This window comes from Tamandua tetradactyla, chromosome 1 (genome assembly GCF_023851605.1).
Source record: "Tamandua tetradactyla isolate mTamTet1 chromosome 1, mTamTet1.pri, whole genome shotgun sequence".
Lineage (NCBI taxonomy): Eukaryota > Metazoa > Chordata > Mammalia > Pilosa > Myrmecophagidae > Tamandua > Tamandua tetradactyla.
The window spans coordinates 204,673,836-204,691,670 of record NC_135327.1 but is presented as its reverse complement, the minus strand read 5'-3'; the positions used below and the strand labels follow the sequence as shown (position 1 = coordinate 204,691,670).

General features: G+C 34.8%; 1 protein-coding gene across 2 annotated transcripts in view; it reads left to right on the top strand.

Annotated features, from left to right (window-relative positions):
- Positions 1 to 17,835, top strand: part of PTPRN2 (protein tyrosine phosphatase receptor type N2) — a 1,272,212-nt gene that overhangs the window by 464,492 nt on the left and 789,885 nt on the right. For both annotated transcript variants that reach the window (XM_077151559.1, XM_077151568.1), the window contains one exon: positions 8,146 to 8,263. In XM_077151559.1, coding sequence (XP_077007674.1) covers positions 8,146 to 8,263 — 118 coding nt within the window. The remainder of the gene's footprint in view (positions 1 to 8,145; positions 8,264 to 17,835) is intronic.

Here is a 17,835-nt window from a genome sequence, read left to right as displayed (position 1 = left end):
TTTCTCTCTCAGGCTTATCAAGTTTGAAATAAATAACTCTTCTCTCTCACCCTTAAGGATAATTCTCTTCTCCTGATCCTCTTGCCATGCAATCTGTGTTGTCCTGTATTTTTGATTTTGCTCCTCTGCTCTCTGCCTCTTTTCTTCCCGGGTCTAGTGAGTTCTCTTGCTTTTCTTCCAAAATTGGCAGAGGATCCATCCCTTCCTCTTTACTTTGACAAGTTGTCTCTCCTTTTCCATTCTCTCATTATCTGTCTCTTTGCCTCTAATTTCTCTATGCTTAAGCATACTACGTGAAGACTATGTTAAAATGCTACTTTTATCATGTGACTCCTAGATGTAAGGAGCTCCAGCATTCACCTATTTTGAGTTGCATCAATTCTTATTGCTCCTGGCTTAATATTCAATTGTCTTCATTTTTATTTCCTACTCTGCACCTCTACACCTCAGTCTTGCTTTGTCCTTTTAAACAGGCCTATCAGTGTTTTTCAAACTGCAAGTCACACACCCTATAATAATTGTGAAACAGTTTTAGGGTATTGCAGCTAGCATTATATATATATATATATATATATATATATACACTGTATGGTGGGGGATGAACAATTGTACACGGCCTGGTAACCTAGGAATAGCTCAGCCAAGCATGAAACACAGGTCAGCACAGATCCCCCTGTTATGCTTTTAACTTATGTTTTCACGAACCATGGAAGAATTCAAAATGTTACTATAAATTCATTATTTTTCCATGTGAGTATCCCTTTATTGAAGCACCATTTATTGAATTTTTGTTTGCTTGTTTTTGTTGTTTTCTGTTTATTTTGCTGGTTTGTTTGTTTTTTGGAAAGCACATGGACAGGGAACCAAACCCGGGTCTCCTGCATGGCAGGCGAGAATTCTACTACTGAACTACCCTTACACCCTGTGCAACCAGCATTTTTAAGAAGTGAAATAGATTAGAGTAGGCAAAATGAAGTGGAATAGACTAGAATATTACTCATTCCTCACATTATATGGGTAAGTGATGCTTTTGAAATTTCTGTTTGTTTTCACTAGGTCTTACTCTTGGATACTGCTAAAAAAGTTTGAAAACTACTTAGTTTCTCATATATACCATGTACTTTTTGCCTTTTATTTTGATTGTCATGGGCTTGTTCATTTATTACTAGAAGCACTGCCCACCACACCCCTTCCTACCTTCAGTCTTCTCTGTTGTCTTCCTCAGCAGTCTTTTCCTGTTGTCTTAGTTTGCTTTGACTGCTGTAATAAAGTACCACATACGAGTTGGCTTAAACAACAGGAATTTATTGTCTCCATTTTGTAGGCTAGAAGTCCAGAATCAAGTGTTAGCAGGATCGTGCTGTCTGTGAAGCCTGCAGATTCTGGTGGTGGTTTCCCCACAATCCATAACTCGATCTCTGCTTCTGTCACCTGGCCATGTGTCTCCTTCTCCCAATCCTACTGTGTCCAATTTCCTTTACTTCTAAGGACACCAGTCATGTTGGATTGAGGCCCACCCTGATTTGGTTTGCCCTCATCTTAATTCGATCCTGTAAGATCCTATTTACAAATGAGTTCACATCCACAGGTCTGGGTTTACGACTTGAACGTGTCTTTGTGGGGGCCATGATTCAGTAATAACACCTGAGTGTCTCAATCTGCCACCTTTTCAGCATGAATCACCTCCACCACAAAGTTCAACTTGTCAAAAGAAAGACCCTCATGGGTCTTCCTCCACAAGGCTGATGTGTTCCCTGTCCTTCCTAATGATTTCCTGTTTTTCCCAGTGACTTATCCAATATACCTCGAAGACAACCTCAAGCCCTTGCTCTCCTTTATTCCTTCATTTAACTGATTATTAATTCCTATCGATTCTCTGTCTGAATTATCATTTCAAAAACATCCCCACTTCCATCCTTTGAGTTTGCATGATTATCATCTCTCTAAATGACTTTTATCGACCAAATGCTTTCCCCTCTCCATACATAGAACAGTGACTGGCCCCTAGTTAAGGCTCAATAAATATCTACTACTATTATTTTTAATTTTTAAAATTATTGTCATCTTGTCATTTTGATCATCTTTTTATGATTAAATTTGGATAATATTGTTGTCATACTTGAAGTTTTTATGGTGCGCCATACCATACAGAAATAAGTCAACATTCCTAGTGTGGCATTAAGGCCTCTGTGATTAGCCATTAGGCAGCCCATACACAATCCCCCACTGCCTTCCTCTGCTCTTCTTCAAGACATTTTCTGATCCCCTTATATCAACACTGTTCCCTGAGTAAACCACACAACTTCATGGTCATCAGTCTTTCTTCTCATGCTATTCCAGTGTCTTGGAGTTCTTCCCTTAGTCCATCTCTACATGATAGAATTCAATTTATCATTCAAACTTAGTTCAATGCCCCTTTTTTTTCCCTACAAAAAATTCCCCAACCCCATCCCCCCCAATTCAAATTAAACTTACTTCTCTATTCCCATGGCAGTTTCCTTTTAAGTTGACCTACAGAGTTATCACACTGCTACCTGGATTTAGCTGATTATGCACCTATGTTTAATGCTAGACTATAAGCTGTAGGAGGATAGGGATCTTAGCTTTTTCCTTCTTGTCTTCTCATAACACTTAAAACAGTGCCTTATGCAGAATACGAGAGTAAGTGTAAAATAATCAGTCAACTGACAATATGAAAAAAAAAACAAATTTTCTTCTTATCAGTTGAATTTTAAACTTAATCTGCTGAAACTTGCTCAATATTCATGTACTCAAGAAGATATCCCCAAGAAGGCTACACTCCTCACAAATGCAAAAAAAAATTAAATTAAAAAAAATATGTTGCGTTGTTTATGTTGTTGGGTATTTGTTTCCTAAAAGCTTATAAGTGCTGTTTCTCTTATTAGAACAATGTCTTATATTTTCTTTCTCCTCATTTCTTTGCATGAAAATTGACTATGGAACTTCTTAAAACAAAAATGCCTAATTTTGCAGGGATTAGATGATCAGCAAATGCAACACAATTCTTTCATGAAGAAACTGGTATAGCAAATCACTTTTTTTAGAAGAAAAATTGGGGAACATGGGTTTGATTCACATCCTGTAATAGCTTTAAGAATTAACATTGAGATATACTTGACCATGTGAACAGTTATATATTAAAAAATTCATATGTTATACTTGAGACTATGCGCAGAGTATTTTGCCATGAAGCAAAATTTCATTTCATTTTCATTGGTCCTTCCTGGAGAAATGCCAAACCATCTAAAATTTATCTCTTTTTCCCAAAGTTTTGCTTTTAATTAAAATTTTATTTTGAGATAGTTGTAGGTTCGTGTGGAGTTGTAAGAAATGATACAGAAAAATCTAGTGTACCCTTTGCCTAGTTTTTCCCAATGGTAACATATTGAAGCTGTGTTTGTTATCACAACCAGGATATTAACACTGATGTGGTCAAGATACAAAGCATTTCCATCACCACAAGACTCATGTTAACTTTTAATAGCCACATCCACTTCCTTTTCACCCCTTCTCCTTGTTAACCTGTAGAAATCACTAATCTGGCCTCCATTTCTTCTAATTTTGTCATTTCAAGAATGTTATATAAATGGAATCTTATAGTATATTACCTTTACAGATTGGATTTTTTTCACTTGGCATCATTTTCTGGAGATCCATATAGGTTGATTTGTGTGTCAATAGTCACATCCCTTTTTATTGCTGAGTAGTATTCCATAATATTGATGTACCACAATTTGTTTAACCAGTCACCTACTGAAGGACATCTGGATCACTTCCAGTTTAGGGTTATTACAAATAAAGCTGCTATAAGGGTTCTCTTTGATCACAAGTCTTCATTTCTTTTGGATAAATGCCCAGAGAAACAATCACTGGGTCATAATTCAGTGCTTAGTTTTTTAAGAAACTGCCAACCCCTTTTCCAGAGTGACTATGCCATTTTACATTCCCACCAGCAAAGTAAGTGTGGTATAATTTTCCCACATCCTTGCCAACATTTCTGGTCATTATTTTTACTTTAGTGATTCTGATAGCTGTATAGTGATATCTCATAGTAGATTTAATTTAAATTTCTCTTATTAATAATGGTGTCGAACATCTTTTCAAGTGCTTACTTACCCTCTGTATATCCTCCTCAGTGAAATGTCTTTTCATGCCTTTTGCCAATTCTCTAATTGATTTTTTTACAGTTGAGTTTTGAGAGGTCTGTATTTATTCTGATACTAGGCCTTTGTCAAATATGTGGTTTGCAAATGTCTTCTCCTGCTCTGTAACTTGTCTGTTTATTCTCTCAGTGGGGCTTTTCACAGAGCAAATGTTTTTAATTTTGATGAAGTCCAACTTATCCGTTTTTCCTTTTACGGACCATTCTTTTAGTGTCAAGTCTAGGAACTCTTTGTTTCAGCTAGGTCTCTAAGATTTTAAAAATAGTTTTGTAGTTCTACATCTTGCATTTAAGTCTGTGATCCATGTTGAGTTAATTTTTTGTGTAAGGTATGAGATATAAGTCAAGAGTCTTGTTTTGTCTATTGATTTCCCATGGTGCTCCAGCACCATTTATTGAGAAAGCTTTCATTCCACTATTGAATTGCTTTTGCACCTTTGCCAAATACCAACTGAACGTATTTGGTTGGGTCTACTTCTACATTCTCTATTCAGTTTCATTCAGTTCAATTATTTTCTTTAATTCTCTTGGATTCTCTTTGACCTAAGGATTATTTTAAAATGTGTTGTTTAATTTTCAAGTGTTTGGAGATTTTTCTGTTATCTTTTTGTTTTTGATTTCTAGTCTGACAGCATTGCAATAAGAGAACACACTCTATGATTTCAATTCTTAAAAATTGGCTAAGGGTTCTTTTATGGCCTACAATATGGTCTATCGTTGTATATGTTCCATGTGCAATTATAAAGAATGAATATTCTGCTATTGTTTGGTAGAGTGTTTTATAAATCCTGTTGATTGATAATTTTGGTGAGTTCTCCATCCTTGCTGATTTTACGTTTTGTTGTTCAATAAGTTGTTGAGAAAGGAGTATTGAAGTCTCCAATTTTAATTGTGGATGTGTCTTTTTCTTTCAGTTCTATAAGTTTGAGCTTCGCATATTTTGCAATTCTGTTTGATGCATGTAAATATTTAGGGTTGTTATGTCTTCTTGGTAGAGCTATCCTTTATCATTATAGAACATCCTTCTTTATCTCTAGGAGTTTTCTTTTCCCTGACGACTAATTTATCTGATATTAATGTTAATATGCAACTCCTGCTTTCCTTTGATTATTGCCTGCACTATATCTCATTTTCCAGCCTTTAACCTTCATCCTGTCTATATCATTACATTTGAAATGCATTTTTTATGGGCAGCATATAGTTTGATCATATAGTTTGATCTGTTCAGCCAGTGTCAGTCTTTTAATTGCTGGATTCAGTCCATTTAAACTTAAAGTGATTGTTGACATGTTAAGGTTTAATTATGCCTTTCAGCTTCCCATATGGTGTCCACTGACACTGTAGTGTTGGTTGGTCTCCTTACTGGTCGGCAGTTGTGGAAATCCCAACTCTCTGACACCACACCAATGGCGTGCCTTGTTACTGTCCGGTTGGTGTGGAAATTCAGGATCCCTCTGGTCTCCATAAAACCATTGGGGAGTGGCTTGCTTCTGGCTGATAGGGATAAAAGTCCCAGCTCCCTACTTAGCCTAGTCTGACAATACCCTGGCAGAGTCTTGGAGAATCTGGTCACAGCCTGGTGAGGGCAGAATTCTAGCCTCCCTTCCTAGACTTTGTGGGTAGGAGTGGAGGTTGGCTGCAGGTTTTGTTGTTGTTTTTTTTTTTTTTTCTGTTGTCTTTTGCTAGAGTAGAACAGTTATCATTTAAAAGTTTTCTGCCTTTTAAAGGAGATTGCTCCTTTCCTGATTCTTTGGCTAGAGAGAGCAGGCTTTTCTTTAGACTGTTGTATTTATTTTTATCTGCGCTCATCGGTATTTCTGGGTTTCCAGCCACTTCAGCAACAAGTTTAGGATATACAAGACAAAAAGAAAACCCCAGAAACTCACTGCTATGCCATCCATTGGGTCCCAAGGTCCTTGGCTGCTCTGTCTGCTTCTTTCCATTTTTGAGAGTCTTATATTTGTTTTATTTATAATGTTGAAGTTTTTAGTTGTACTTAGTGGGACGAGTAGGGAAAGGTATATATAGTCCATCTTTCTGAAAGCTGATCTTGTCTTCTGAGGGTTTAATACCATCCAACAAAGGGCTTGGAGAGAAGTGCAGAGGTGGCATTCAATCCCCCAGAACTGTGCTGTCCTTGTGTTTACATTCAAGGGCACAGGATAGTTTAGAAATCTGAGCTGGTGAGAATACAGGATCCTTCTAAGACTGCCCAGTCCAGTCTGACCCTTGTTAGCTGGTCATCTCCTATCCTGGAATGACAGCCCTTCTCACATGCTGCAGAGGTGACATAGGCCAGACTTTTGTGCTCTTCGAAATGAAAACATTTATTGAATTTCTATTTTCTAATTTTAAAAATGAATTCTTTAAAAAATGAATTATTTTCACTAGAAGTTTCTTTGTGCTCTTGATTTATTCTATTTCCTGATAAATATTAATGACATCCTTCTGGGAAAAGAATGGTTAAAATATGCTTGTTTTCCAAAGTCTAGAAATTATGCTAACACTGAAAAGTGCTTTCAATTGAGCATACCCTTAGAATGGACCAATAATAACCACATAAAAATTCATTTCATGTAGTTTTTTTTAGCTGCTTTTGGCAAATGGAATAGACTTGCTTATTATTAAATGCATTTAATCCTAAAATAAGGTAAGAATGACTACAGTGCCATGACTATCTACCTGCAGCGACCTGTTCTCCAAAAGTCATATTTCAAACAGAGCTTCTTAGAACCAGTTACCGTAGGAGGTCATCTTATTTGGTGAATATTTCCATCAGCTTCCACTTTGGGCAATGCTATTGAGACTTTTGAGATTTAGAAATGTACAAACTGTTTGAATTTTGCCACCCATAAAATTTTTTTAAATGTCAGCTATGCTTTTTTGTGAAAAAAAATATATATGTGTTCATGAAGGCAGCCTATATCTATTGAACCCTTCTTTTAATTCCTTCCAGAATATGTGGTTCTCAGCAAATTTTGAATTTCCTCCCAACACACACACACACACACACACACACACACACACACACACACACACACACACAAACAAGCACAGAGCTATCTTGATTGGAAGATTTGGGTAATGTGTTTTTGTACAGGGCATAAAAATATATCTCTGTAATTACATGATATTTAGTGATTAGATAATTATGGATAATTGCATGGGGTAGTTCTAAGAGCTAAAGTGTTACTATAAGATCTAAAATGTACAAATTGCATAATAATTATTCTTGGGAGTTATTTGGTAATTCTGAGCATAATTATCATGTGATCTGCAGTGCATGTAATTAATGCATAATCACATGGATTTTGCCTTCATAACTACTTCACCCTTGTTATAAAGCTCTTTGTCATAACATTTGAGTATAAATATAATGTAATTGGCTCTAAGATACAGTACATTAAGCCCCATGATAATTGCTTTCCCAGCAACAATACCCCTTATTCCATTCCAAATGTTTGACTCTTAAGCCAGATGGGGTTAGGAAGAACAAATCACCTAAGATATGTTGAGCAGGCAGAATTGTGGGTGAATAGTAGGTAAATATATGCTCATTGTGGATGAGAGTATCTCTGCTATGATCATAACCTTTCTATGTAGAAAAGTTTTCACGTTTCACTATGACCAAAAATATCTTTTGTGACTAAAACATATATTTGGCTGAAGTCTCTTTGCTGTCCAGCCATAGCCAGCATCACATTTGCCTTTTTCTTTTTTTTAATGTAGCAAAGTATCCATCAATCATCTTTCTGATCTAGAAGTTTCAGAAACTTGGAATTCCTTTAAGGACAACATCTGGTTCATAAGCAGCAGCAAGAGTGCATCGCAGTTTGGTTAATGGTATTCCTAGCTTGAAGGGAATTATTTCTAAAAAAGCATTGATTATTTATGACACTGATAAGACCTTTGGTTTAAAGTTCTAAAATTTTTAACATAGTTTTTGCAACTTTTCCCGATAGGTTTCACATGGCAGGATGATTATACCCAGCGTGTGATGGCCCAGGAATTTTCAAACCTCCCCAAGACCCACCCTCGGCGTCCTGACACTTCTTCAAGGGAGAGGTCCAACCCTGCCAGGTAAACTCCGATTGGTGCTCCCTTTCCCTATTTGAATCCTAGTCCATTGGAGAAAGGTAGATTGGATTGACCTTCCTAAGAGGTACTGTTTTCACTGAGGGGCATGCCCAATGACTACTCCCCCCATCTTGCCATGAGATTCTTAGAAAAGTCCTGTATCTTTTGGGTCTTGTTTAAAAGCAGAGGTAGTCACAAATTCTCATTTCTCTGAAAGAATTTATGTTCACTCTAATCAAAAAAAGCAGAATTAAATCATGGCCATTTATGCCTTCCCATTCCCCAAAGCATAGCAACCTTTACTGAGCTAAATACTTTATTACGTATCATCTCATTTCCTCCTACTACAACCTATGGGATTATCAGTAATGTCATACTCATTTTTTACACATAAAGAAATTGAGACAGTGGAAAGTTAAAAATTAGTCCAAAGGAACCACAGTGAGAAAACTGGGATTGTCTGATTCTAGAATCATTGTGCTATTCTTCATGTTTTAAAATATAAAGGACCTCCTCTAAAGTCTTAATTTGGAAAGTCCACTTTTCCCCGAGAGAGAGACAGAGAATATTCTATACCCATAGCTTTTAGTTAGAAAAATCTCAGTAACTCAAAAATTAAGATATCTGCCTTCATTTTATAGATGGAACAGTTGAGTCACTAAAAATTTCATTTCAAAGTTCTTGTGGGTGTTTGATGAGTTCATACATGTAAAGAACTTATAACTGGTCTATAGCACATAGTAGGTGCTGAATGAATATTAACCAGATTAGTGAGCTCACTCACTAGTTTGTGAATTTTTTGAGGATAGAAACTATGTCTTTACATTTCTTGTGGTGAGTTTATCCACCTTTAAAGATTCCTTTATTGGGCGGGCCACGGTGGCTCAGCGGGCAAAGTGCTTGCCTGCTATGCCGGAGGACCTCGGTTCGATTCCCGGCCCCAGCCCATGTAACAAAAACGGAGAAACAGAATACAATAAAACAAGAAAATGTTTAAAGATGTTTCCCTTTCTTTCTATCCTTCCTTCCTTCTCTCTGTCTTAAAAAAAAAAAAAAAAAAAAAAAAAGATTCCTTTATCAAAAAGAATGGACCATTATAATCTTTGAAGATATGTTAGACTTTGTATAAATAAAAACAAAGTGTTTTCAACTTGATTTGTCTTGAATTTCCATTTTCATTTTAGGTGCATGCAAATGCTTCACACTGCTTTTTTTTATTTTTTACTTATTTATTTATTTTTGTTTATTAGAGAACTTGTAGGTTTGCAGAAAATATAGTGTTCTCATATATCCCCTATTATTAAGACCTTGCATTAGTGTGATACATTTGTTAGAGTTTATGAAAGACAATTATTGTAATGTACTATTAACTATAGTCCATGGTTTACATTTAAGTCTACTATTTGTGTTGTACTGTCTTATGCTGTTTTTTCTTTTTAATTTTTATTCTAGTAACATATACACAACCTACAATTTTACCTTTTATCTGCACTCAAATATATAATTCAGTGCTCCTAATTACATTCACAATTTTGTGCTATTGCCGCCATCCATTACCAAAAAGTTTTTTACACTGTTTCGGTTTGCTAAAGCTGCTGGAACGCAATTTATCAGAAACAGATTTGCTTTTTCAAAAGGGATTTATTAAGTTACAAACTTACAGTTCTAAGGCCATGAAAATGTCCAATTTAAGGCATCCAGAGAAAGATACCTTGACTCCGAAGAAAGGCTGATTGTGCCTGGGATTTCTCTATCACCTAAGAAGGCACATGGTGACCTCTGCTGTCCTTCTTGCCCAGTCTGGTATCAGCATCTGATTCCAGAGGTTTCCCCTTTAACTGTCTGTGTTACTTTCTGTGGGACAGACTCTGGATTTCATCTTTTAGTATCTCCAAACGTCTTTGTCTTCGTGTCATCTTTCTGTTATCTGTCTTGGCTTTGAGTTCTCTCTCATAAAGAGCTCCAGAAAAGGATTGAGACCTACCTTGAATGGACAGAGTCACATCTCCATGGAAGCAACCTAATTATAAGGTCCACCCACAGCTGAGTGGGTCACGTATCAATGGAAACAACCCAACAATAGATCTGAACCCACAAGATTGGATTAAAACTGCATGTCTTTTCTGGGTTATATAACAGTTTCAAACTAGCACGTTGTTCTTTAAATCACACTTGGACATTTAAGCTATGCTCACTTCTCTCCCCATCTTACTGAAAATTTAATTGCATGTGGTACACTGTCCAAAAAAAAAAAAAAAAAAAAAGCTGAAACAAACTAGTCTGGAACTCTGCTAGGAGTAGAAATGGGTTGGATAGTCGAAGAAGGGCAAAGGAATAGGGAAATTAGAAAAACGGAGCACAGAATAATTCCTTATGCAGTCTAGAGAGTCTAAACTGAAAAGTGGCAACCAAAAGGTTGGAGAACAACTAGAGTGTGGGGTCGTTAAGAGGATAGTATTTACAGAAGAAATGTCTTTGAGGAATCAAACAAGATGCGAACGCTGGAGAAACGTCTATAGAACTACATTCTTAACAGCATTGAGTAACGTCATTTTAAAAAATTGACTGTTTTATTAATAGAAGTGGTAGCTTATTTTGTTTTATTTATTACAAATGAGATTAAAGTTAAAAAATACACATCTATAGAGATTGGAATTTTCTACTCTGCCCATGTAAAAATTGTTTATTGTAGTTTTCTGCTTTGTTTCTGACAGTATAAAGGTCTTTATATATTAAAGCTTGTAACATGTTGGTTATCATATCTTGTAGAAATTTTTTTCCAGTCTTATCATTATATGACACTGAGTCTAGGAACAATTGCTAGTGAAAACAGAATGCTCTTAGGATTGTCTCTGCTAAATTTTTAGTTGTTTTCCTTGATAGTGATGAGACCTGGATAAGACTGATCATCCCAGGGCTAAAGGCAGAGGCCCATTTTTGGAAGATTTTGCTGGTTATTCTGATTCATTTCCATCCTCTCCACCATGTTCTGTCCTTTGAGCAACTGATCTTTATGGACTGTATTTATGTTTCAAGAGGGCCTGATGTCCTCTGGTTTTTGGTTGGGTTTGGCTGATGGAATGGATCTCTAGACCAGAGGGCAGGTGAACAAGGAGGTCAGGTATTTATACCCCTTGCTCTTTGCTCAAGGCTGTGGGATGGCAGTATGGTTCAAAATTCTCTTATACTGTTCTGTGTGGATTACAATATATCTCTTGCCTGGTGACCCTACATTCCCCACTGTTATTAATCCCAAGGTATTTGTTGGTTTCTATAAATCCCATCTATGACTTTTAAAATAAAATAAAATAAAATGGTTATCCCACTTTATTTGGAGATAGTAGCCAAAGTAAGGGACATCATTTAACCCATTATCTTCATTAATAACTTTCGTCCTGGCAACAGGATATCAGGCTATATTATCTTCATGATATAAATTGAGTAGCTTACCTTCTTTTTCTAGATTTTTTTGAAAAATTTCTTTTAGCTTTGAAATTATCTGCTTCCTGGTATATTTGTTAAGTGATTTTTTTTTTTTTTGGTTATTAGAGACATTGTGGGCTTATAAAAAATCGTGCATAAAATACAGGGTTTCTACATACTACCATATTATTAACACTTTCAATTGGTGTGGTTCATTTGCTGCAGGTGATAAAAGCACATTTTTATAATTGTACTGTTAACTATAACATAATTCATGGTTTAACATAGAGTTCACTATTTGTGATGTGCAGTTCCATGGATTTGTTTTAAAAATTTATTGTAGTAACATATACACAATCTAAAATTTCCTCCTTTAACAACTTTCAAATAAATAATTCAAATAAATAATTTGAAATTCAAATAATTTCAAATAAATAATAGTCCTGTTAATTATATTCACAATGTTGTGCTATTATCACTACCATCTATTACCAAAAATTTCCAATATTTCCAGAAATGGAAACTATTTTTTAAGCCTTAACTTCCTATTCTCTACCCTCCCCCACTTTCCCTGGTAACCTATATTCTGGATTCTAACTCAATGAATTTTCTTATTCTAATTATTTCATTTCACTGAGATCATACAGTATTTGTCCTTTTATATCTGGCTTATTTTACTCGATATGTTATCTTCAAGGTTCCTCCATGTGGTCACATGTATCAGAATTTCATTTATTTTGCAGCCGAATAATATGCCATTGTACATATTTAGCACATTCACTTTATCCATTCATCAGCTGATGGACACTTCAGTTGCTTCCATCTTTCGGCAATCACGAATAATGCTGCTAGGAACATCAGTATACAAATATGTGCCTAAGTCCCTGCTTTGAGTTTTTTTAGTTATATGTATATAAGTGTGATTTCTGGGTTGTATGCTAATTCAATCTGTAGCTTTCTGAGGAACCACCAAACTGTCAACTGTCTTTCATAAGGGCTGCACCATTTGACATAACGACAATCAGTGAATGAATATTCCTATTTCTCCATGTCCTCTCCAGTGCTTGTAATTTCCATTTCAACAATGTGGCCTTCCTCGTGGGTGAGAAATGGTATTTCATTGTGGTTTTGATTAGCATTTCCCTAATTGCTAATGATGTTGACGATTTTTTCCTGTGAATTTTGGCCATTTGTAGATCTTCTTTGGAAAAATGTCTATTCAAGACTTGCTAATTTTTAATTGGTTGGTCTTTTTTGTTGTTGAGTTGAGAATTTTTAAATATATTCTGGATATTAAACCCTTATCAGTTTTGTGATTTCAAATATTTTCTCCCTTTGTGTATATTGTCATCTTTAGTTTCATGATGAAATCTTTTGATGCACAAACATTTTCAAATTTTATGAGGTCCCGTTTATTTTTTCTTTTGTTTCTTATGCTTAGGGTGTCAAGTCAAATAAACTGTTGCTTAAAACATGGTCCTGAAGATGCTTCTCTACATTTTCTTCTAAAGTTTGGTTGTTCTGGCTCTTATATTTAGGTGTTTGATCTATTTTGAGTTGATTTTTGTATATGATGTGAGGTATAGGGGACTACCTTCAATTTTTTGCACACGGAGATCCAGTTTTCCTAGCACTAATTGTTGAAGAGTGGTCTTTTTTCCCCTTGAGTGGTCTTTGTCACCTGTCAAAAATCATTTGGCCAAAAATATAAAAAATGTTTTCTGTATTCTGTATCCAGTTCCATCGATGTATATGTTTTTGTACCAGTAACATGCTATTTTGATTACTGTAGTTTTATAGTGTTTTAAAACCAGTAAGTGTGAGTTCTCCAACTTTGTTCTTTTTTTTTTTTTTTGAGATAGCTTTGGCTAATTGGTACCACTTACCCTTCCATATAAATTTATTTTCCATTTTTACAAAGAAGATTGTTGGAAATTTGGTCAGGATTGTGTTGAATGCATAAATCACTTTGGATAGAATTGACATCTTCACAATATTTAGTCTTCCAATCCATGGATGTGGCATGTCATTTCATTCATTTAGGTCTTCTTTGATTTCTTTTAGCAGTGCTTTGTAGTTTTCTTTGTACTAGCCCCTTACATCCTTGGTTAGATTTATTTTTAGATATTTGATTCTATTAGTTGCCATTGTAAATGGAAGCTTTCCTGATTCTGCCTTCTGATTGTTCACTACTAGTGTAAAGAAGCACGACTGTTTTTCAGGTGTTGAAATTGTGTCACGCCACGTTGCTGAATTCATTTATTAGCTCTAGGAACTGTGTTGGGAATTTTTTCAGGGTTTTCTGTATATAGGATCAGGACCTATAAAGAGGGAAATTTTTACTTCTTCCTTTCCAATTTGGATGTCTTTTATTTCTGTTTCTTTCCTAATTGCTCTGGCTAGAACTTCCAGTATAATGCTGAATAACTGTCATGACTGTGGTCATCCTTTTCTTGTTCCTGATCTTGGAAGGAAGGCTTTCAGTCTTTCACCATTAAATATGATGTTAGCTGTAGGCTTTTCATAGATGCCCTTTATCATATTGAGGAAGCTTCCTTCTATTCCTAGTTTTCTAAGTGTTTTTATTAGGAAAGTGTGCTGGATTTTGTCAAATGCCTTTTCTGCATCAATTAAGATGACTGTATGTTTTTTCTTTCATTCTATTAATCTGGTGTGTTACATGAATTGGTTTTTTGGTTCCTTATTTAATCCAGGTGACATAAAAGTTTGAAAGTAAATAGAGGAGTTAGCATGATGTAAAAAAGGCAATTTTTTTTTAAAGTGAGGAGGCATTGTCTAAAACAATAAGGAAGGAGATGGTCAACCTGTATATCAATAAATATATTGGTTTGATAAGACAGTATCTTTGTGATCTAGGCAGATTACTCACGTGGTTAAAAACCTTTTATACCTTCTCACAAAGAGCAAACAAATAATCCAAGAAAACATTGTCATTTTAACAAAGTGAAAACCAAATTCTTGGTTTGCAAGATGATACATTTGATAGGAAAACTATTAAAAATCTAATAAAACTATAAAATCTTAGCAACCTTAACAACAACCAATAAAATTCACTTCCAACAAGACTTCTACAACTTCCCATTTCCATCCATTTTGTCCTACCCATTCCTGTTTCTCATTCTGCAACAGTTATTTTACTTAAGGGGAAAAAGTGCTCTCTTTTTCCTTAACAAAAGTACTTCCTGCATAATTTATGTATTTAAATTACCAAATAAGATCTTGAAACCTACCTTTAAGCCAACATCCTACAAAACCAAATTCTTCCTTTTTTTTTTTTCTTTTCTCTTTTGTGAAAAATAACATGTATACAAAAAAGCAAAAAAATTTCAAAGGGCATCACAACAATTAGTTCTAGAACAAATTTCAGAGTTTGGCATGGGTTACAATTCCACAATTTCAGATTTTTACTTCTAGCTGTTCTAAGATACTAGAGACTAAAAGAAATATCAATATAATGGTTCAGCAATCATATTCATTTGTAAAACTCTACCCTCTCTATATAACTTCACCATCAGCTTTGATTTTTCTCCCACTCTTTAGGGGTATTTGGGCCATGGCCATTCTAACTTTTTCATTTTGAAAGGGGCTGTCAATAATATGGCATAGGGGGATGGAACTAGTTGATGTTCTGGAGAGGCTTGCCCCTCTGCATTTCAGGACTAGCTGGTCCAGGGACCCATCCAGTTGTAGGTTTCTGGAAAGTATCCTAGTGCATGGAACCTTTGTAGAATCTTATATAATGCCCTGGGTGTTCTTCATTAATTATTTTTTTTTCTGATGAACCACCCTGGCATATCTGAGATAAATCATAGTTGTTCATGATGTATAATTCCTTTAACATGATGTTGGATTCAATTTGCCACTTTTTTGTTGAAAATGTTTGCATCTATTTTAATAAGAGATATTGATCTATACTTTTTTTTTCTTGTGATATCTTTATCTGGCTTTGGTATGTGGCTGATTTTGTTGGCCTTGTAGAATGAATTAGGAAGTGCTCCCCCTCTTCAACTCTTTGGAAGAGTTTGATCAGGATTGGTGTTAATTCTTGCAGTGTTTGGTAAAATTCCGCTGTGAAGCCATCTAGGTCCTGGGCATTTCTTTGTTGGAAAGTTTTTTATTTCTGATTCAGTCTTTTTACTAGTTATTGCTCTGTTGGGATCCTCTATTTCTTTTTGAGTCTGTATAGGTAGTTTATCTGTTTCTAGGAAACAGATAACCCATTTCATCTAGCTTATCTAATTTGTTGATCATACTGTCCTCATGTAGTCCTTTATTTTTCTGTGGGGTTGGTAAGTAATACCCGCCTTTTCATTTCTAAGTTGAGTCATTTGTGTCTTCTCCCTTTTTTTCTTTGTCATTATAGCTAAAGGTTTGTCAGTTTGTTTTGTTGATTCTCTCTATTGTTTTTATTATTCCTATTTTATTTAGCTCCACTCTAATCTTTGTTATTTACTTTCTTCTGCTCACTTTGGTTTTAATTTGTGCTTCTTTTTCTAGTTCTTCCAGTTTTGCGATAAGGGTTCTGATTTGAAATCTTTCTTCTTTTTATGTGTAAGCATTTAGAACTATAAATTTCTCTCTCAGCATTGCTTTTGTTGCATCCCCTAAATTTTGGTATGTGATATTTTCATTTTTATTCATCTCAAGGTATTTCCTAATTTCCCTTCTGATTTGTTCTTTAACCCATTTGTTGTTCACCTGTACATTGTTTAATTTCCACATATTTGTGAGTTTTTTATTTCTTGTTCTGCTGTTAATTTCTAGCTTCATTCCATCATGGTCAGAGAAGATACGTTGTATGATTTCAATATTTTTAATTTATTGAGACTTGTTTTGTGAAGATATAGTCTATCCTGGAGAATGATACATGTGTACTCAAGAAGAATGAGTTGTTTTTAGGTCAAGTGTTTTATGTATGTCTGTTAGGTCTAGTTGAGTTAGCATACTGTTTAAGTCTTGTATTTCCTTATTGATCTGCTAGATTTTCTATCCATTCATTATTGAAGGTGATGTATTAAAATCTCCTACTATTATAGTAGAACCATCTATTTCTCCATTCAAATCTGTCACTGTTTGCTTTATATATTTTTGGGTTCTGCTTTTAGGTGGTGTGCTGGTTTGAAACTGTTATGAACCCTGGAAAAACCGTGCTCTTTTTTTTTTTTTGATTTTTAACTTTTTTTATTGTATAGTATAACATATATACAAAGCAAAGAAATAAAAAAGCAATAATTTTCAAAGTGCTCTTCAACAAGTAGTTATAGGAAATACCCCAGAGTTTGTCATGAGCTACCATATGATCCTCTCATATTTTTCCTTTTAGCTGATCCAGAATATAGGAGGCTAGAGGAATTAAATATTTTTTTATCATCACAACCAGCTTTTTTTTGTAAAAAATAGCATACATACAAAAAAGCTATAAATCTCAAAGCACAGCACCACAATTAGTTGTAGAACAGATTTCAGAGTTTGACATGGGTTACAATTTCACAATTTTAGGTTTTTACTTCTAGCTGCTCTAAAATACTGGAGACTAAAAACTACATCAATTTAATGATTCAGCATTCATATTCATTTGTTAAACCCTATCTTCTCTGTATTACTCCACCATCACCTTTGATCTTTTTTCTTTTTTATTAATAAAACCAATTCACATACAACATGAACATTCTTTTTTTATTAATTAAAGAAAAATTAACTAACACAACGTTTAGAAATCATTCCATTCTACATATGCAATCAGTAATTCTTAATATCATCACATAGATGTATGATCATCATTTCTTAATACATTTGCATCGATTTAGAAAAAGAAATAGTAAGACAACAGAAAAAGAAATAAAATGATAATATAGAAAAAATAAAAATAAAAAATACAAAAAATATATTAAAAAAACAAAAAAAACTATAGCTCAGATGCAGCTTCATTCAGTGTTTTAACATAATTACATTACAATTAGGTAGTATTGTGCTGTCCATTTTTGAGTTTTTGTATCCAGTCCTGTTGCACAGTCTGTATCCCTTTAGCTCCAATTACCCATTATCCTACCCTATTTCTAACTCCTGATGGTCTCTGTTACCAATGACATATTCCAAGTTTATTCTCTAATGTCGGTTCACATCAGTGGGAC